The sequence below is a fragment of the Anticarsia gemmatalis genome, chromosome 19, assembly GCF_050436995.1.
Source record: "Anticarsia gemmatalis isolate Benzon Research Colony breed Stoneville strain chromosome 19, ilAntGemm2 primary, whole genome shotgun sequence".
NCBI classification, from domain to species: Eukaryota; Metazoa; Arthropoda; class Insecta; order Lepidoptera; family Erebidae; genus Anticarsia; species Anticarsia gemmatalis.
The window spans coordinates 7,447,230-7,469,923 of NC_134763.1; the positions used below are offsets into that span (position 1 = coordinate 7,447,230).

General features: G+C 35.0%; 2 protein-coding genes across 6 annotated transcripts in view; one reads left to right on the plus strand and one right to left on the minus strand.

Annotated features, from left to right (window-relative positions):
• The window catches only part of Atpalpha (sodium/potassium-transporting ATPase subunit alpha), a 50,776-nt gene extending 46,940 nt beyond the window's left edge, over positions 1 to 3,836 (minus strand). For 3 of the 5 annotated variants that reach the window (XM_076126974.1, XM_076126973.1, XM_076126975.1), the window contains exon 1: positions 3,711 to 3,767. In XM_076126974.1, coding sequence (XP_075983089.1) covers positions 3,711 to 3,734 — 24 coding nt within the window. In that variant the 5' untranslated portion in view covers positions 3,735 to 3,767. Of the gene's footprint in view, positions 1 to 3,710 lie in introns of all 5 variants that reach the window. The other 2 variants (XM_076126977.1, XM_076126980.1) reach the window with 2 other exon arrangements.
• A 1,093-nt stretch (positions 3,837 to 4,929) lies between these two features.
• Positions 4,930 to 22,652, plus strand: alpha-Man-IIa (alpha-mannosidase 2). Its single transcript, XM_076126972.1, has 21 exons — positions 4,930 to 5,051; positions 5,303 to 5,442; positions 5,797 to 6,081; positions 8,599 to 8,746; positions 10,297 to 10,471; positions 10,862 to 11,163; positions 11,618 to 11,703; positions 11,913 to 12,013; positions 12,281 to 12,458; positions 12,976 to 13,160; positions 13,589 to 13,762; positions 14,525 to 14,789; positions 15,437 to 15,609; positions 16,086 to 16,304; positions 16,992 to 17,169; positions 17,532 to 17,690; positions 18,078 to 18,230; positions 18,535 to 18,657; positions 19,123 to 19,317; positions 19,778 to 19,891; positions 20,192 to 22,652. Exons 2-21 carry the CDS (start codon positions 5,311 to 5,313, stop codon positions 20,345 to 20,347), a joined length of 3,501 nt encoding a protein of 1,166 aa, XP_075983087.1. The 5' UTR covers positions 4,930 to 5,051; positions 5,303 to 5,310; the 3' UTR covers positions 20,348 to 22,652.
• Positions 22,653 to 22,694: the final 42 nt, after the last annotated feature.

A 22,694-nucleotide genomic window follows, 5' to 3' on the forward strand; every position in this document is an offset into this window, starting at 1 on the left:
CAAAATATTCGTATTAACTTCAAATTACCAAAATCCCTTATGAAATATTTAACAACTTTAGGCGGGTGACCTTCAGTATTAAAAAGTTTCCTCGGTCGTAGAAAATTCTCGACCTAAGACATTTCACCGTAAAGTGGCGGTCATTATGTTTCCAGTAACAATGTTCGACGGGTCTGGAGCCGAGATAAATATTCACGCCTCGCTTGCGATATTCTGAATTCGACGTCGCTCCGGATACTCCTCGGGCGATGTACGACTCAAAAATAATAAGCAGCGAATATTTTGGTAAATAACTCGCCTAACAAAAAACTGAGTATTCTCTGAGCTGAACAATTTTATTAAATACTACAATACCGCAGTATTGTACGTTTATCATTGTTGTACCTAACTGTCTGTTATATCTGCTTTGAAATTTTAACCTCGCCTTACTAAATAGCTCCCAGAAAATTCAAAAAATCTAATTAATTTACTCAAATCTGTAGTAGGTATACAATTCAATGAGTGAATTTAACACCAAAAGATGATTTAATTTAATTAATGGCACAATCTGTCTGGTGTTTCGCCGGGCACTAACGAGGTGGCCGCCTTCAACGATGTAATTAAACCGCTTCAAAAGCGCGCACCGTCTCTCCGCTAACGTTTAGATGCTCCTGAATAATATCCTCATTAGGCCGAGGAGTTACACAACGTCTGCGACGATCGCCACCCACGACAGAACAAGAGTTATGAGGACACGCTCTCATTCCCGACATCCTGCGGGAAGTGCGGCTACTTGCGTCAGCATCGTGCAGGACCTTAGCCTCACTGCTGTAGTTACCCAGTTGTAGACGATCTCTCAGACGATTGCAAGTGAGATATATGACTCTCGACGTAAATGCTCTTCCACTAACTGATTCACCATCAAACACTTAAGGGTCTTCGGAACACAAACGGAATGACTCGCCCCTTCTCGGTGCTAATGGATGGAATATTTTCAAAGCACGTGCAACTCGCACTGAGGGAAACAGATTTGCATCTAATGAATTTACCCTGAACATGACTGTGAATTAAATCGAGTTATCTCAGAAAGGGTTTCAGTTTTGACGTGCTCCATATTTGCAAGGCTGTTTTCTAATTTCACAGTCGGCTGCCTATTACGGACGCTAAAAGATACGAGTTCTGTTATATGTAGACCCAGAAAAGTTCTCGGAATTAGAAGAAACTTATTCGCTAACAAGAATGGAGTACAATAGATCACATAAACGAAGTTAGTAGATGTAGCCGTCGGCATGAAAATGTATTTCCAGCGCCACTGGGCGTAAAATGATGTGTGGAAAAATCTTTTGAATAGGGAAGTACGTCCGCTAATGATGCTGAAAAATGAGACGCACCGACTATTCAGGCGTACTCATTCAGGCCATAATACGAGTGGCACAATGTTGGGATGGGCGAGGAAGGTCAACTATTCACGGATGCCAATTGCTTCTGGTTTGTACCCATCAACTCATTCACATGAGGAAGAAGGTTACCGTCGCAAATTTCGTGAATGACATGACAGAGTACGTACTAACAGATTACTCTGTTGATGAATTAATTAGTCGCGGTGGCTCTTGTATCCGCATTAATTGGATATCCGATCGATAAAGCAATGTGCTGAACACGGGACCACTCCCCTGATGGGAAAGCTTGTACTAGGACCGTTTTGTATTACAGAATATCTAATTAATTCGGATTGAGGGCCTAAAATAACTTGTCATAACATTACATCACTCTTGTGTTAGCCCTGAAGGCTTAGGCTGAGATTTTACGTTACGCAAGTCGTGTCAGTTTTACATAATGTGAAGGATCGATTAATAAAGCAGTCGATTTTTTCGAGGGTAATAATTCAAGAAGCCCAATTTATCTGAAATGAGCATTATAGTGATAGATCAAGTCCTAAGAAAACCACGAAGAACCAAGAAAACATAGTGAGCAGACAAATATGTTCGTACTTTTCCGCTATAAAAGCGAGCGTACGTGGGTATCCAGGCGGAGTATTTTGCCTACGGATGTGTTGGTAACCTTGGGCGAAGATGATCTCGTCTTGGAGCGCGTGCTGTGTCCTTTGACAAATGCGGATGCGTTCAATTGGCGCGGCGGCCGTTATCGAACCGCGCTAAACACCACGCAAGGCTGCACTCCCGTACTTTTGCAATGTTTCAGAAAATCTAAGGTGAACAGGCAATATCTAGAAGATGCAAGAGAATTCAATAAGACTATCGACATTCCCATAAATACCATATTCGGCACATTCTTAGTATAAAGCTCATCATGATATTTACTTGGATTGAAAAAAAAAGTTGTCTTAGAAATAAATAGTGTTAAACTCTCTCATTGAATTTGTAACCAAATGAATTAATTTGATAATAACTTAATTCAAAAGCAGAGAATTTAATTAATATCAGGGACACAATTTGAGGCAACTGTAGTAATAACAAGCATCTGCCTAGTCAGTGGGAAGTAGGTATGACTTTATGTCAATCTTTTATATAAATTATATTAATGGAAATTAGATACTACTGAACAGTTAAATTAAGCATTCTGCGAAAAAGATCTTGACTTCCTACATTCTCATAGAGAAAAACTATTTCTCATACATTTTGTACCATAGACCAATAAGAATGTTAGTGTATTCTAATGCATATTTTTTATAATATCTATAACAAATATTTATAAATTTGCAATCGAGGTAGGATTTCTTAGTGTTGTGATGAAATGTTGTGCGAGTCTTCTTGAGCTACAAAAGTATCTCCACAGGCCATATCGAAAAGAGCTAATGTAGGGAGGGCATATTTCATTAACGTGTTTAAAGAGAATGAACTTTAAGTAAGTATTGGAATAATCATATAGTTCAACATGTGTACAATTACCTATGTGTGTGCGAGACTCAATCTCAGAGGTTAATATAATTTTTTTTACTGATGATTACGAGACCTTTAATGCTGACTTCGGTCCCCGTAGTAAGTATACATGTATAACAGCTGCATATTACAGTGTAAATATATTTAAAAGTATTCAGAAATTCTGAGATTTTTCTGGTCAAGATTAAACAAAGTATCAATACTATAAAGGTTTTATGTTTAATTTGTGTACCTCAATATGTGCAGGTATAACCAGACATATAAAGAGTGATGAATAAAAAAGTACCTGGATATGTAAATTAGTAGCAATGGTTGCTTACATTGTATACCAATGTGTATTGTATAGTACTGTGTGCTTGAATATTGATTTTGTGGTCATTCCTTATTAGATATATTACCAGATGCTATTCTTGAACAAAGTGTTACGCAATACCCAAATAAGCTTCTATAAGTCCCATGTATCATTCAATAACATACCGGCTTTGATTACTATACGCTTTCTTTACGCACTAAGTACATTTCGATTATTTTGTGAATTAAAAGTATCTAATTAAGCCGTATTAACATTAATTAACTCAAAAATAATAATCCCCCGTCTTATTTCTTTATTAAAAGCAATATTTTAATTCAAAATTACTAATAAAACGTTAAAATATAACTTGAAATGAAACCAACGGCAGGGGCGTGGTCTTCTGCAGCTATTTGCATCAATAAGATTCATTTCCCATGCAAGTTACAGGAAGAAAACATTATCTAGCATATAAACTGCATAAAGAATTAAATAAAACCTCGAAAAGAAGTCGATATCATAAGAAATAAATTAATACTCACGTCCAGGGACTCCTTAGACGCCATCTTTCACACACAAACAAATTAGTTTGACGTTTCTCTAAAAATCGATAACAAGATTCTCAGTTTCGATCGGATACACTTACAAAAGTTGTAAAAATATAAATAACGTTGATAATAAATAATTTGAATTTACAAAAACTACGGATGTCTGGATTAATGTAACAAACGATTAAATTTAAAAAAATGTGTCACATTGTGAAAATATAATAAGATTAATTTCCGAAGATGGTCGACATCACGCTTTTAAAGCCTCAGCAGTAGATATTTAAATCTCCTTACTTCAAAAAAAGTCCGACTTCCTCTCACTGGGCTATAAACTGAGAGTCTCGAAAATCTTAGTTTATTAATTTTAGTCCGGCCTGAGATTCAAACTTGAGATCTTTGCGCTATTGCGCAACAGAGGCAGTGACTAATTTATATATTCATAAGTAGTGAAAAAAAGTTCTGGCTGTTACGCTTTCACGGTTAACGCCTGAACTGAATGATGATTATTTTATATTTTGTAAATTCTTTCGTATTTTCTCCTCCTGAAGTTTGGGCTATTATTAACTAAATCGAACTTGCCCTTCGTTTTGACTCAGCCTTAAGTCCGTGGCCCAACGCATTTAACTATAGCTAAAGTGTTTAGGGTTTGTCAGAAATTTATATATGACAAAAAAAATACAACAAAAAACTGTGCCGATATCTGAATTTGTTGTAATAGAACTTGAAATTATTGAGATATTGAAGTAATTTAAATATTTTTTTCTCAAGAGTTACAACTTACAAAAGACTTACTAATATTATGTATTATTGGTTTCTCCATTTAGTCATAATATTAATTTTTGTCATCAACTTTATAATTATATCATAAAGGCTTTATAAAAAAATAAGTATTTTATGCAATAGTTTCTGAGAATATATTTCCATTAAAATGTACGTGGCAGCAATGAAATCGTATTTGACAGTGACAACGACCGCTGACAACTGTGGGTAAATAATTGCCAGTACAAAAATAAATTGTTAGTAAAGTGGTAATTTCATTACGAGATTTTCATTATTTTATGCTTAAAGTGGTTTCAATATAATACTACAATAAATTCATAGCATTAAATTGTATTTTTTGTAGGACACGTGTAATTAACCACCAAGTATTTACCAACTTACAAATTTGCAGGTGGAAATATTGGAAATTCACGAAGTAATAATGTCAACATTGGTCGATGCTATCAATTCAAAGCAAGTGACAACATAACAAGGTTTATAAAATCTACGGTGAAAAAATTATGTATTATCGTAAAAAATAGTCAAAATAACGTAAATATTAGGTGTGCTGTCGAGGTAATAATATTATGAGTTACCATGTATTTATGAGGAAAGCGATTATGGTTGTTTGACCGGTATTTACGCTGAAATCTAAGTCATTTATCAGAACAAAACTGGATGTGCCGAATTAATTGGCTTTTTTTGCCTATTTTGTTTCTTTATTTTAGGCAAATCTGCATAAAACGTTGCAATTAAATAGTATATAGTAAACATGCTGCTATAGGAGTGATAAATCTGAGCAATCGTTTGTTTTTCTTACATGACAGGCCTAAATATGAGGATCAGAAGATTGTCGGCGGTGTTTTGGGCTACGTGTATTATTGCATTTATTTTTATACTCTATGTGGTGACTGATTTAAGTTTTAAACTACCGAGCATAAAGCCGGCTGTAGAAGACATTGATAATGTGAGTTTTTTCAATATTATTTTTTACACATTTTGTTAAATTTTTAATTTGTTTATTTTATCAGAATAACACGACTAGCTAACAAGAATGCATTGTCGGTCGGTGTAATTTTAATGAGATGTGTAATTATGATATTATTGCTTAGATTCTTGTAAATTCCACTCAGACTGTCCAATAATAAAAATCATAGTAGGTGTAATCTATGTGAAGTGATAGCAATAATCTCAATTAATTACGCCCCCATGTAATTGCGTGCCAATATGGTTCTTGTATGTTCTAATAAATACAATTTTTTTCACCCCTGCACCTGGTGTTTTTTGTAAAATACCAATCTTAATCTGTACAAAATTTCAGGCAAAATGGTCAGCCTTCGAAACAAAGTTACGTCACATAGAAAATGAGTTAAATAAACACCATGACGTAGTTGGAGAGATTAAATCGGCAGTTGATCAGATCGTGGAGAAGTCACAGGAGTACTATCCACCTCAGAAGAGACCGAAGGTTGTGAAAGAAGTCTACAATGAGGTTAAACAGAGAGAATTTAAGCCGGTTGCTGATGAACCACCCAAGATGCGGGTACCGTTCAATGTGTCGACTTGTCCGATACAGAAGCAAACAGTTCCTAAAACAGACATACAGGTAATAAAATGATTTTAATATTTTTTTTATGTAGTTAGTAGACTAGTGTAAGTCTTATACTACTGATCAAACATCTCTAAGATCGAACTAATTGATTTTTCTGCAGTAATCATTACATTTTTTAATAATAAATGATAAAAATTAAATAATAAATTTAATAATAAAAAATACTTTTTTTAAGGGATTTTCCTATTTTAAACATCTGTATTTTTGTGTATATTTATATAGAAAAGCCACAACAAGATAATGAACTTAATTTTTAAAAAGAAAATAAACACCTACAAATATGTTTAACTCTATAATAGAAATGTTGATGGGTGCCATGTGCCATGTAGATTATATTTAGTATTTCCTCATATCCTCTACCTATATTGAACAACACAAATTGTGTTAAAGTATGTACAAACATTCTGTTTAAACAGCTGACAAGTGATTATGTAAAATAATTGTACAAATTCACTTATTATTATTATGTTCATGCATGTTTTCCGTTTCAATAAATGTAATCTTATTGTCAAAGCGTTATACCATGCAATATGTGTTGTCAGGGATAATCTTGTCAAGATTATTGTACCAATGAGAGGCAATTAAAACATAGTGTTATTGATGAGTCATGATTTTATATGCCGAGTGTCAAGTTATCGGACATGCTTGAGTAATTCCACTTTTAGAATGACTATTAGAAGTTAAACGAACATTTAGTGGCACAGTTTTAGATAGGTGACAAGTTTTAAGTATTATTGAACACATAAAAGGATGTTCATCACTTTGATTCTTAACTGTATAAGGTCAGCATCTACACCTTAACTAGCTACAAACTATTATAGAGATGAACTTTCAAGCTCTTTCTTGCTTAGCTACCAATGCTAGAGATTTTTACAATAATATTTTGACTTATAGAATCTTCTGAGTATACCTTAATATTGAAATACTCACAACTTCTCATTCTTTTCAAACTTATCTGACCAGATGACGTCTTTATGACGGTTCAATAGACGATTGTTATACCATTAGTCTATTTGCGACGTAGGTAGTCGATCTTTTCTACGAAGTACTCTTCTCGTCTACAATAAATAATATGCTAACGTAGAGTCTATTAGCCTATTGTTGAATCTGTAAAACATCTAGGCTTTGCTTAGACCTCAGAGTTTAATTCGCGCATACTTTTTGTATCTATAATAAAATGATGAGAGAAATTCGTTTCAAAATTGTCACATCACGACATCGCAACGTTCTTTTTGGCTTCGTCGACATTCGGCTTACGGTAAAATTCGACTTCCTTTTTTCAGCACGATGTTTGATTGCTAAAACAGTATTGGGTATTACCCGCTGTTTTATCCATTGTACAATTGTTGCTAGTCATTATAATACTGGCTATAATCGTAAAGTAACTTAACAGAAAATAGTTAACCTTTACGTGATAAGCAACTGATATTATCGCTCGTGTATTTTTTATATTCGGCTCAATGCGACGAATGCGAATACTTTAGCTGAGAACGACTTACTTGAATACAATGGTATTTATTTAATTACTATTGGACTTAAGTTTTATTTTATTATATTTTTAAAGCAGAATTAGGCTTTTTAAAATCGTAGTTCGACGACTACATTTGAAAAGCTTTCATAGTTAGAGTCACCACACTTCTCAGTTTTGTCGGGACATTCCTGAGCTATAGCTGAGTTAGTAGTAAAAGAATCGGTGTTCATGGTCTTCTGGGACATTCAGGTGAAACCCAGATTTCGCAGAATTCTTATTTTTTTAGTGCACTAAGTCGATTAAAAAAGTCGTGGTATTTCTGTTTGATGTACATAACGGTGACCATTGTTTTCTACAGGCGCGGGCGGTACGGAATTTCAACACCGTGATTGTTAAATTCTTTCTTTATATCAAGAACTTATAGTGATTGGCAGTATTTTTAATTAATCGTTCTATTTTAACAAGGAACGAAACTTTTTCGACACATAAATAGATTTATCAGCTCGTTATTTCGTATTTTATCCTTATAATATGAATAGCCAGTTGCCAGATGAATTATGCCCGATAACATTTAAATACTGAAACAATACCTAACGTTTTGAAGATTATAAGAATCAAACTGTTCAGTTTTGTTGATATTAACAACTAATTAGTCGCATTCAAAGAATCTATCAGCTTTAGGCAACCTACATGCCCGAAAATTTTAAACATTTTTTATGACTCTTAATTTCAATACTCATGATTATACCTTTCTAGAAAAGAATCGTTTGGGAGAAGTGATAAATCCCCTCATCATAGTCAGCTGGTGAACTTCCTTAGAGAAGCCACAGGCGGTCAGCAGTGGAATCTTCTAATTCTTGTCCGGTTTTCTCATGGCTTGTCGATGCATCAACTTTTTCCTCCGAATCAGCCTCTTTTATCACCACCCGTTCATTAATTATGGCATATGTTTCGCAGCAATACAAGCTAATCTCTACAAGTGCATCTAGAGCCAGTAATATTGGACAGTAGTACAATAATTATTGCATGATTGTTTTCAGATGTTATCTCTATACGATCGTATAATGTTTGACGACATCGACGGTGGTGTGTGGAAGCAAGGATGGAACATTGAGTACAAGGAGGACCAGTGGAATCACAAGAATAAACTCAAAGTATTTATTGTACCACATTCACATAATGACCCAGGTAAACTATCTATGATTATTAATTTCTTCAAAATGATTCCTTTCGTTCTGAAGCCAAGGCAAGATCTCACTAGTCTCTCATTTCTGGCGTATAACTCGTTTCATTATAGGGTAAAATTTGTTTTATGATTGAAAGTGAAAATAAAACTAGACCTGTAACAACTATTTTCGTAGATCACTCAATGTTAACGTAGGAATCAAACCTACAACATGGGGTGGCATAACACGTTTACTATTGGGCTATTGACCTGGTAAGCAACATAAGGTCATCAGTAAATTGACACTCTCCCAACGGGAAAAAGTCTTATACCTAATACATACTTTTGCAAAATGGAGCAACATCACTATGCCACAGGTGCTATTAGATATTTGTAAAGATTACAGACCCAGCAATAGTATTATCAGCGATACAGTAACCTAATGTTAAGTGTGTAATACTGATAATATCGATAACGCGAATATTACTGAAGACAATAAAATTATATTGTTATGTACGTAAACGTGACTGACGCTCATGAGATAGGCACAATGAGCTATTGAAATTCATGCTCAACCCCAGTATATACAGTATTGAGGGCAGGGGATAACACTATGGGTTTTCTAATTAGTTATTTTACTTTTAAAAAGAAAACTTCTGCAGTAGCACTTGTTCTTGTGTCACGGGGACACTAATAAACATACTAACAACGGACACAAATACAACCAGATCCGAAACAACTATTAGCGGATGTTCTAAAATCATTGTTCCGTGTGGGAATCGAACCCACGTCCTCGTGGCGTGGCGACCACTTTAACCACTGCGCTCCGGAGGTCGTCAAATATTTTGTTCTGTATAAAAATACATCTATCTCTTTCTTATAACAGAATTAGGATGGGTTTGTGAAATGAATGAATGACTTGAAAATGTGATTTCAAAAGTTGCCTTTGTTTTGTAATAATAGTATTTTTTGTTGTTGAAGTGTATTGTTATTTATTTAGCGTGTTGATTGAAATAGTAACCAGGTCAATGACCTGAAAAATTTCACAATGAAAATACTTCACCATGTTTGCCGCTAACATTCTTTAAATTTCATAACACAGACATTTCTAGACTGCCTTTGTGTAAGACCTGAGTTATACTGAGACTAGATCGCGAGGTCTTAGGTTCGATTCCCTAGTTAATAGTGTTTTTTTTTATTAGTAGTCAAGAGTTTGGTTACAGGCTTGCCCTCTTATATTAATTACATAGCGCTTATAATGGGTCGCATTTGCGTACACCTCTACCTACACCTTAGGGTATCACGGGAGTAAAGTTACAGTAGATATATGTATATCATTACGCCTAATATACGCAAAGCTTTAGACAGACACGTTTGTATAATAGACAAGAGTCAGCCTGCGACCACGGTGTGTGCAACCTGCGCCGAAACGTTACCCATTTTAAGTTAAAATGCGTGTTCACGTTAATTCCCGTATTCTATTATACATTAAATATGCAACGCGAGAGTTAAAAAGTTATCAGTGTCTTTTTTTACATAGGAATGCTATACAGCAATTAAAATAACATTTCAGGTTGGTTGAAAACATTTGAAAACTACTACAAGACGCAAACAAGGGCGATTTTCACAAATATGGTGGAGAAACTGAACGAGGGTGTTGGCAGGAAGTTTATATGGGCGGAGATCAGTTATCTTGCATTGTGGTGGACCAACGACGCGACTGACAAAGAGAAGGCCGCTTTCCAGAAGTATGTAGGAATTTATTGTATGTTTGTTTTTAACTTAGGAACTCTTGAACCGATTGTGATGTGGATTGTATTGTTTTAAAATATGTGAGGAGTAACGATTTTTTGGTATTTTTTTCTAAGGGAGATTTTTGGATTTGAGTTTTATTAGAGTTTTTGACCGCGAAATGTCGGGTTCGATTCTTATTTCGAGTTGAGGTTTTTTATAAGATTTTGCTTTAAGTTATATTATTGTATAAACTTTGAAATTGTATTTGAGAAATATTTAAGAAGATTACTATAAAAAAATTCTGCTTATTACTATTATTAGTTATTATACAGGGATCCAAGCTGTTACTAAACTACTAATACACTTTAGTAAACTAAACATCACTTATGTTATATCACTTGCAGTTTAGTAAAAAACAACAAAATAGAAATAGTAACAGGCGGATGGGTGATGAACGACGAAGCCAACTCTCACTGGCTATCGACCATCCAGCAACTGACCACTGGCCATCAATGGTGCATAGATAACTTGGGTATTATACCCAAGAACGCGTGGTCTATTGACCCGTTTGGTTACTCGAGCTCCCAGCCGTACTTGTTGAAACTGGCCGGACTGGATAACTCAGTGATTCAGAGAGTACATTATAGAGTTAAGAAGGAGTTGGCTTCTAATAGACAGTTGGAATTTAAATGGAGACAACTTTGGGGTAAGTTTTGAATTATATTAATTAAGAATAGACTAATAAATAAATAGAAAATAATAGACTAGTCCTTGAATAGCTTTAAGGCCTAAACCCTCCTTCATACCGGGAGGAGATTCTTGCCCAGCAGTGGGCAAAAAATGGGTTAAATTTATTATTATAGACTATAAACCTCCAATATCAGCTGCTGAAAAGTCAAAAACGCAATTTTGTGTAGAAATACAAAAGTATGACGTCACAAGTGTACTATTGTTTATGTTAGTTATAAATTATGAAATAAAATAATTCAATTTAGTTCAATATTTTTGGAAACAATTTGATAAAGTTTGTACTCCGATCTCATGCCATTCTGCTTTTACGTAATTAATATTATCAAATTAAAATTGCGGTCGTTCTCAAACACTTTCTTAACTGAAAAGGTCGTTGAGATTTTGATGGTAATACAAATGTGATATTTCAGATGGTGTTGGCAAAACGGATATGTTCACACATATGTTCCCATTCTATTCTTACGATGTTCCTCACTCGTGCGGACCAGACCCTAAGGTAAACATAATCATGATACTGTTAAATAACAAAGTTCAGGCAGTTCTAACACAAATTTTAGAACATTTTAAATGGTTTAAGTTTCGGCTGTTGTATTTAGTTCTATTTAGCGATGTAAAGATTTTAATAATAGACTACGTGTTACTGATATGATTTCTAACTCACTATTGGAAGAAAAGACAATCATAAAATAAATTGTTGTTTTACAGATCTGCTGTCAATTTGATTTCAAGAGACTGCCTGGGAATGGAATTTCTTGCCCGTGGGGTATTGCACCACAGAGGATCACACAGAAAAATATACAAGAAAGGTAATAATATCTGTTTTATAGCTAATTATTCCAAGTTTATTAATACATTAACTAGAGAGCTAAAAAAATAAAAATTACTAAAAATAACTTATTAAAAGAGTTTTTAACAAACGAATAGGATAAACAATTAACAAAGTAATCAATTAAAAGTGTTTTTTTAACTTACCTTGGACGGGTATTTTTATATACCCGATAGTAATCGCGTGAAAGACCTTTTCGAAGTATTTAATAATCTGGCAACAACTAAATGGTTTATATAAATTCCAGAGCATTACTAATATTGGACCAATGGCGAAAGAAAGCGCAGTTGTACCGCAGCAACGTGCTGCTGTTCCCCCTGGGAGATGACTTCCGATACGACCGCTCCAACGAGTGGGACAACCAGTACCAGAACTATGAACAACTTATTGACTATATTAATAACAAGGACGAGTGGAATGCTGAGGTATAACACTTAACAATTTTTATATATTATTTATAGCTTGAATTTTTCATAACCGCAAATATTTTGAAACAAAATAATAATGCACACGTTTTATACGTATACGTGCGTGTATGTCCGTATACTAATTATACGTTTGGCTTGCTACATACATATTCGGTTCGGCATGTTCGGTTATGCAATATTAATCCAACAATAAAACCGACTCGAAGTAATTACTGTACTTGTTCGGCTTCTAATAATGACTAATAATGCGAATAGAATATGTTATTAGCAACTAACTAAAAAATCTTTATGAATAGAAAAACTCCTATTATTAAAGTTTGTTAATATTATATCGTGATGTTAATAAAAGGAAACCTTCTTTTTGAGCAGTAAGCACACTAAAACATAGTCACTAAGAGATAAAATGATACTGAACTGCGTGTAAAATCATCTTTCTCTCAAATAAATGTAAATCATCATAATAAATGATTATAAATCATAACCTTACAACACTACACAAAACTTATCCTTACAGATACAATTCGGTACTCTAGAGGATTACTTCAAGGCGTTACACGCAGAGGTAAAGCTGACCGACTTCCCGGTGTTGTCTGGTGATTTCTTCACGTACGCTGATAGGAACCAGCACTACTGGAGCGGGTACTACACTTCTAGACCTTTCTACAAGAACATGGATCGAGTGCTGCTAGCGTATGTTAGGTGAGAAACTAAAAAAATATGTTATTAAATTCAGTAGCAGCTGATGTTTTGAGCATATAAACAGATATGTAATTTATGTTTTTGATTGAAATGTATTCTATAAGTATTAATTTTTCTGTAGTCGTGTAGTGTAGTAGTAGTTTTATGAAATATAGGTGAACATTTTTCGTATAATTTTATAGGTCAAAGTGTTTATTAGGAGATTTAACTGCTTTTTAAGGCAATATGCTAAAATTATTGTATAACTCGTGTAATGAATTTAGGAACCTGTAACCAAGGGCCTCAAACGAAACAGTCAAGACGGAAAGACAAAAGAATTAGTTATAAAAACTGACCTAATTAATTTGTAGAAAAATCAAAAATATACGATGAAACTACTGATTTATAAACCACTGAAGACATTGATATAACTTCATTTTTTCCTCCAGGGCGGCAGAGATAATAAGTTCTCAGGCCATATCATCTCGGTCGGTGACACACATAATGTCGCTACAGCTGCGGGACCGCGTGGAGCAGGCGCGCCGCTCGCTCTCTCTGTTCCAGCATCACGACGGAGTCACCGGCACCTCCAGGGACAATGTCAGAGAGGATTATGCTAAGAAGTAAGCAATATATCATAATATGCGTAGGTTTTTCCGGCGACTTGACAATGAAAGCAACATTTCAAGGGTTAAGAAATCAAAATTGTTAATTTAGGCGTAAGTGCAGTCATGCAGCATCAGTCTTTGATGCATCCAGTCTTTGATGTTCGTTATTTTAGAAATAATTAGTTTCATAGTACTTATTTAGGTTATACTTGGTGTTATATCTCATGTGAATCACGTATACGTATACTCACGTGTATGCGTATACGCTCCTATGTTCTTGTCATAATATCTTTTTGTCCTTTAACAAGTACGACAATGAAAATTTATTCATCAAAATATCTGTAATCTTATTAAAATGTGATCAAACCATTACCTGTAGATAGAAGTAGTTAAGGTTTTAGATACATCAGTACAATGACCTGTAAAATGTTGACTAGATGTCAAAATCAATCAATAACGTATAGCCCTCTACAATTACTAGACAGCAATCAGCAGGATCACATGTTATTTACAGTCAATTTATAATAAACTAAACCAAAGCTATAACACCCTATTCTGCGCTCTCATGCCATAGATGGGTGACCGCATGGTGGTATTTGAATTGGGTGTGTCCGTGCCTCGGAGGGTACGTAATACGTCGGTCCCGGTTGTTGTCAATTAAGATAACAGTCGTTAGGCCACGATAAAGGCCTTCGGGTGGCTTGAACAACTTTGACATTAGGTCGATAAGAAGAAGAATCAAAAAGGGACCAAACGAATAAATCTCTATGATTACAGAATGTACATGGCAATAAAATACAGTCAATCAGCGATCCAACAAGCGGCCTACTACTTACTCAAGCAGCCAGCAATACTCGACCAGACGCAGGACGACGTGTACCTGGACGTGGACGACGTGTGGCGGCGCCACGACGAGGTGCCGGCGCGCATCACCGTGGCGCTGGACGTCGTGTCCCCGTCGCGCAAGATCGTGCTGTACAACGCGCTGGCCTTCAGGAGATATGAAGTGATCACTGTTTATGTGTCGTCGCCGCATGTTGAGGTACGGATTGTGTTATTATTGATTTATGATTTGTTGGTGATATTGTTGGTGCTATGTAATAGATTGTAAACATATATACAATGTAATAAAGAGCGGGTCTAACGTCATATGGCATACCGGGCAGGTAAATCTCATGGATTGAGAACATTTCGACAGCAATTTTTCTCTGGGATCTCGTGATTAGTTGTTGTATGTATTACCGTTCAGATACCAAAAGGGTTGAAGTGGTTACTTATTAAGTTATGTTGAAACCTCGCTTGATTATTGATAAAATTATAGGATAAGGCACATAATTTCTAAAACAACCACGGCTTATGCATGCATTTCACAATTTTGCTTTTACGTTGCATTTAAGCAGGAACGCTTAAGCTTCTTCGCTGTATCGAGCAATAAAAGATGTTTAAAAATTGCTGCTTAACGACTTTTTTGCATGCATTTATTATTATACAGGTTTTCCAACATACCAAACAAACAACAGAATGGCAGAATTATAAAGAAAGCTTCCCTAAAAGCGTGAAACGAATAAGTCATGGACATCTTTACATCAGGAAATTATCTCAACAAACAGCCCGGAGGCAAAGGCACAAACAGGCACGATAAAGAATAACTATACAAAATATATATTTGAAACGCAGTCCTTGTTCCAGGTGTTCGACCCTGAAGGCAACCCGATGATGGCGCAGATCTCCCCAGTAGTGGCGGGAGAGAAACGACTCGCGTTCGCCGCCAACAAGTACCAGCTGTCGTTCCCGGTCGTTGTGGAGCCGCTCGCGATTACTATGTACACTGTCGCCTTGAGGGACAGTATGAGTATAAATAAGTGAGTATAAGTGAAGTAAAGAGATTTTATATAGCTGTATTTATACTATAAAGAGTGTATAACTGAGACGGTTCTGTACACAAGTCAGCTAAGCTAACCAAACTTTATTATTTAGGGCAGATTTTTGAATTGTAGTGTACTTTTATATGATGAAATACTGTGATGGTTTGACAGGTTCCCTATACATTATCTGGTAAAACATTAATATTCCTCGAAAGTTATTTGACGATAAATAAAATTAAGAACCCTTATGTCATGAATTTTTAAACTAGAAGGATGAGAATAGCTAAACGGGGCTTAAATCCATTTAACAATTTAGTATTATGTGTAAGTAGCAAGTTAGTTTATAAGAAAAATGTAGATAACACTAGTTACACCACGTGACGCTCACAGCTGAAAGTATGATTACATCATTTAAATCACTATTAAAAACAACGTACCATCAAAACCTTTATTATAATAAAACAATCTTTTAGATACACTTCCTACGCTCGTGTGCGTGTGTACAACGCGGACTACTGGAACATCGACCTGCCCAAGATGTTCCCGGTGGAGCAGCCGACCGCCCGCCTGGCCGAGGACGTGACGCTGCAGGCCAGCAACAGTACGCGACTGGTGGTCAACATGAACGGACTTATTAAGGCGATAGTGTCGCCCGATGGGACTACCGTGCCTTTGCATATGGATTTTGTGCAGTTAGTATCACTTTAGAATGATTACTGAGTTTATTTTTTTATAGTCGCTTTAACACGTTTTGTCTGCAATAAATACGGTAGTTGCCTACCAGTCAAACCAGCTACTCTTTGTGAAATGTCAAAAACATAGTATAGAAATACGACGTAGTGACGTCACTTGCACTATTGGAGATTTTCGTTGATATCAAATGAGTGTCTAATAAAATGTTTCAGTCTGTAATAATTTCAATTTCAACATTATTTACGAAAAAAGATACATAGCCTGAGCATTTTAGATGAACCTTTTACGAGTACGAATTTAATCATTTTTCGTTAACTGAGGCAACTACCCAATTCAGATAAAATGTCTCTAGTTGATGTATCTACAGGTTTTTTTTTATAAAAATTCTACGATATAAACGTGCACTCCTGTATACGCACGCGTACATTCTCTTACCTACACATTTATGATATGAAAATCATTGATAAATTCATAAACTTTTGTCGTATATTCAAGTTCAAGTATTTTTGTTGCCATTCTTGGGTGTTCGCTGACGCATGTTCATTCTTCTTCTGTCGTGTCAACGATTCACCATGGTATTACTTAAACAATTCTTGACCAGAACCTGGCAACCTCATTGGCATGTTCATTGAATTCATATAAAAGATTTCGAAAACAAACTCATAAAAAATACGACATATTCCTAGGTACGACAGTCACCGCGGCAAGGACAACAACAGCGGCGCATACCTGTTCATCCCGGCGGGCCCGGCCGAGCCCTTCCGGCCCGACGGCTTCCCCGAGCTCGTGCTGGTGGAGGGCATGTACCGCGCCACGCTCTACTCCGCACTCAACTCGCCTAAGAACGCCGATGTCGTGTTAGCGGTGAGTCAAATAAATAATGTCATTTTGAGGCGCTCATAGCTAGTTGTGCTCACGAGTCGGTAAACGATCTGTGGGTTAAGCATCCGTTGCCGCGGTCATTGTATAGACGGGTGACCGCAAAGCGTCGTGAGCACTTTCTGATCAAAGGTCAAAGGGTTAACAGCGAAATTTACTTTCAGAAAAATTTACATTGATTAGGGTCATCCCTATATTTAAAATTTCATACAAGCATACATAAAATCACGCCTTTTCATGTAGGGGTACGACAAAGAACAATTTTAAATTATTATATTTACTTAAATCGTTCATTTTTCGGGTTGCATTTTTTTTTTGTTAATAACTAGTTTATTTCTCTGCTCTAGATCTCGGTGGTAAACAACCCGACCCTGCCTCACAGCGAGGTGGAGATCAGCAACACGTTCATGATCGACCCTCAGGCTGATAACCTGGAGCTCGCCATGCGCTTCTCTACTGACATCAAGAATGGAGACACCTTTTACACTGATCTTAATGGAATGCATGTGAGTACACCCTATTTATTATTTATTTAAGTTGACATAAGATTTTAGAAAAAATAATAAAATATTTACTAATGAAAATCGTAGTACATCTTTGCTACGCATTTAAGACGGCTCACTATGCCGTATTATTATACGTATTTAAAGCAATAAAGTCCTTTCCTTTAGAAATCTATTAAAGTAATATTAGATGACTCACAAATTATCGAGCCAATTAACTATTCATACAAATCAACGGAACCGTTTTCCCTTAACATGTTGATTTTCCCATATTTTTATCTATATCTTTACAGTACAGTACAGTAATATTATAAACAGTAATAACTTATATATTATAAATCTATCTCTCTTACCGTAATACAGTTCTTAATCATTGTTTTTGTTACTCAGATGATAAAGCGTCGTTACTTCGACAAGCTCCCTCTACAAGCGAACTACTACCCGCTGTCCGCGGCCGCGTACCTCGAGGACGAGCGCAACAGACTCACGCTCATCACCTCCACGCCGCTCGGTATGGGAGCACTGCAACCTGGACAGATTGAGGTACTTACACTATCTACTAATAAATATACAAACGTGCAAATCATAGTGCGATAATCTGGTAACCCTATGGTAATGGTTATTGTTCTAGTTATTAACGGTAAAACAATTCTGGTGTCGTTATGTTTAATATAGCTACCAATGTCAGACCAAAACAACAAAAAAACGGTCAAAATTTACAATTTGAGAGCCTTTTGCAAATCTCTTCAATAATGATAGATTTTAAAACGCGTAGCTTTCTCCCAAGATTAACATTTGTATTATAATTAATATAAAATAAATATAGTAAATTGTGTCTTTGTAACAGGTGATGCAAGACAGAAGACTGAGCAAGGACGACAACCGAGGTATGGCTCAAGGTGTCCTTGATAATGTACGCACACGACACATGTTCAAGATCATCATTGAGAATGCTAACAAACCATGTCAAGTGAGTACTTACACATTATACACTTTGTTTATTTAGGTACAGCAGGGATATAATATAAGACATTAGTGTCCATATGTCATGTTTAGTATCTATTGCCGTATATAAGTCATTATTTTCAAAATATGGTATTAAAAGTTGGTAAGTATAAATAACCCTGTTTTTTTGGGCACATGTCCACGGTGAGATAGATTAAAACTTAGTTAAAAATCCTCAGGCGTTAGCTATCATATGCTTTATCATTTAAGCCCGGTTTCATCATTTTTGCATAAATTACAGATTGTTTAGGATTTACATTATTTTTGAGAGTTTTACAAACATTTGCCATTACTTAAATCTAGCAGTTCATTTATTTTAAACTGTAAAACTGACTCTTAGAATTTTAATAGAATCTAAATTGTTTCATTAAACACGTCTCTAACTTTTAAAATTGTACATTTATGAACTTTTTTGTCTCCCATTTCCCAGGTGAAAACAGCAGCGGATCACCCGAGCGGTCAGCTAACCCTGGGCGCGCACGTGTCGCAACAGTACCTGCTGCAGCCGCTCGTGGTGCTGCACTACACGGCGCGGGACGACTCGCCGCACGCCGGCTACTCACGGGCTACAAGCAGCGCGGCCGATGTCGTGCTGGCGGCCTATACCTCGCATATATCTACTAAGGTGGGTCTTGTGATCATTATTATTAGTAATAATGTATGTTTATTTACCAATCACATTCCAATTTTTAAAAAACTATGCTAGTTTTGTGACTTTTATTGTAGTGTATGTTGGTACGTATACACACGTAGCCGTGTACGCTCGTAAGAAAAGTGTCCCTTAAAGGTTATTCTAATTAAAAACTTAACTTAAATCTCGACCTAGTTTCGCATCACATAAAAATAACATAATGACAGCGGTGACAGTTGCTTCACCGCTGTCATTATGTTTAACTATAGCGATATAGACTGTCGAAATATCTGTTAATTTTTTTTACTAGACTGTTTTCTAATTTTGAAAGAATATTCAGTTCAGTTAATAGAAATAATAATATATTACTTATTGTAATCTTTTTTTGTCACACATAAAACTAAACTTAGGCACTCATCAGAATAATGCATGTTTGATTCGTTATTTTGTTCAGAACAAGGACGGGTCGGTGCTCCACGGCATGGGCATGACATTCCAGCGCGTATACCTCGAGCAGTGCTACGGCAGCAACGAGATCAGCAAGTGGTACCATGTCGGAGATGGACAGGTCAGTACACTATTACACATATTAAGATAGATTAAGTAAAATACCTAATTAAGTTCGTTATTATTTGCTTTAGACTTAACTTCATTTCTAAAGCAAATTATATTTATCTTGTTTTACACCCAAGTAATTTTGAAGTCCGATTTCAATTAGAGAATAAAAAAAAACAATGAAAATATTTGTGTATTCTAATATGGTACTCTTATAGTCCAGAAATACATCTAAACATATTTTTATGACCTTAAAGTGAAACAATTTTGCGGGTTTGTGTTCCAAATGAAATAAATAACTGTTGTTCCACAGGTACAAATATCAGAGCTAGTAGACGCGCCGTCAGACAAGATATTCGAGAGTTCACTCACCTTCGTGAACCTCAAGAGCCAGCTACCTCACGGCGTGGTCACCCTCTGTCCTCAGGAGATCAGGTCTGTCTTCATTAACCAAACGTTGAAGAACTAAACATTTCAGTCCTCACTTAGGACCTTTTGATATTAAAGCACAATTATTTATTCGAAGTGGGTACTAAAGTTGTGATCTAAGAATTTTGTAAATTGAATGCAGTGTAAGTTTCGATAGATATGAAATGTACTGACACAAAGCACAGTTATATTACTTATAATTACTTGCTAGCTGTCTGGAAACTATGAATTGTTCGAATCATCATACTCCCAATTGCTCAAAGCGGAACCTTTGAGTTAATTTGAAGTATGCATGTAACGTATTATTTTTTGTTTCTAAATGGCTTATAAGTTTGTATATATATACGTACTGACCATATTAGTACCGTATTTATCACGTAAATCCATAAAAATGCGTAAAATCTTACCGCACTTATTGCGGCTGTAAAAAATGTCATGTTTTGTCTGTGCTAGTACTGTGTCAGTAAGAATAAATAAAGTATTTGGATATAAGCCATGATTAATGATTAAAACGAATAACAACTTTTAGACTAGAAATTATTGACTGAGCATTTCGAAGAATTTTACTCATTAATCATGACTTCGCTGATTGTAAAATGTGGGAGTTTATTGTATTTCAAATGAATAACTTATTTTATTAGGAAAATTGACAATGTGTTATTTCGATGCAGAATAACATGTTATCGTTAATTGTTTTTTTGTTTGAAGGCCTATTTTAACAGTACGTATATGTATATTTTGTTTTTTGGCTATTTTGTAGATAGATTATTAATAAAATAAATCTAAGATGCACAACGGATCTTAGTGCGGTGAAGAATATAAAGGTTACGATACCATATTTATAACTTGACGTTTCGACCGAGTTACACCGATCGTGGTCTCGGACACTATAAATAAAAGATATTATAATGAAAATGTCCTGCAAATATAATACAAATCAAGGCTCTCGACAGCGTTTTACATAATGAAAAACGTATGTCCTACGATTATTATGGATAGGGAACTACTATTGTCTTACTGTTCATAAACGTTGCGTAATCGTTGCGTATACGCACCGTCTACGTATACGTTTATAAGAGCGTGTGTAAAAAAATGTTTGTTACTGAGAAACTTTGTCTTAAAATAAAAACATGAGAATCTCAGACTTGCAATGTGATTCAAATTTTCATGTAAATTTTAGTCACTGAAAACTAGACTTATGACAGAATTTGAATCAACAAACGTAATGTATTTTACCATAAAAATGACGTAAGTTTCTCTCGCCTAGATACGAATTACTGTCTTATGTACCACTGCATAATATCTGTCTCTAATAACTTTAGTATTTATATAAATAATAAAATTAATATTAAGAAAATTAAGGTAATTTATACGTATTGAATATACGTATGTTCCAACATTGCCTTTCTTCGTAAAAGAGTGCTGTTAAGTTACAATCTAACAAGAATTTATTCATGTAACTAATGTTTATAAGAAGGTAGAAAAATATTATTTTATTTATGTTTAAAAAATGTTTTATTATCTGTTTTATTTGTTTGGCAAAAATCTATTTAATAAAAAACAGACTATGTTTTGCTAAACTGAAATATCAATATAAAAATGTGTTACTATTGTAATTTAATGAGGTTTTGGAAATAAAATGCCAAAAAATATCACAATAATAGTAGTGAAACAGACTGCTGAAGTAATATTTAGGTGTAGTATTAAGTGTTGTATATATTTGCACACAAATACTTAAAGGTCACCAATAATGTAGTCACATTGAAACATATTTTATGTATATTAGAAAAATTGCATTTTACACATTTACATAAATAATTTACGTACTGCTATCTCTACCTGGGATTGCATTTTTCGTGTTCTGAAATATCTTTATTAAGTTATTACACTACAAAGAGCCGAATTTACCATCTGCTAATAACTTATGTCAAGACATAATTTTGACAAATTATCAGAGTTTGTGTATGTTTGAAAGTATTTCCTAAATAGTTTTCTTAAACAAAAATTTCGGCTCTTAACTATTTCTTCAATACGTACATTATTTCACGTATCGTCTACACATTTAAACCGATCTCAATGATCATAACTATTTAAGAATGTCACATTATATCAACAAATACACTTTTTTAACAGTCGGAAAGGGTTATTCATCGCCTTTTACAAGGGACTTCATTCCGTAAATTTGTAATATTATATCTAAGTACTCCTGCGTAAAACTTAAGCGGTGAAACTGTTATGTATTTCCTGAACCGTAACTATGTAAAATATTAGTGAGATTTGTATTATAATAATTTACTAAATATGTAACTTCAAAATGATTTTGTAAATATAGAAGATCGCGTTGATATGTTTTTTTATTTTTACCCTTCAAAACCCTCTTAAAACCT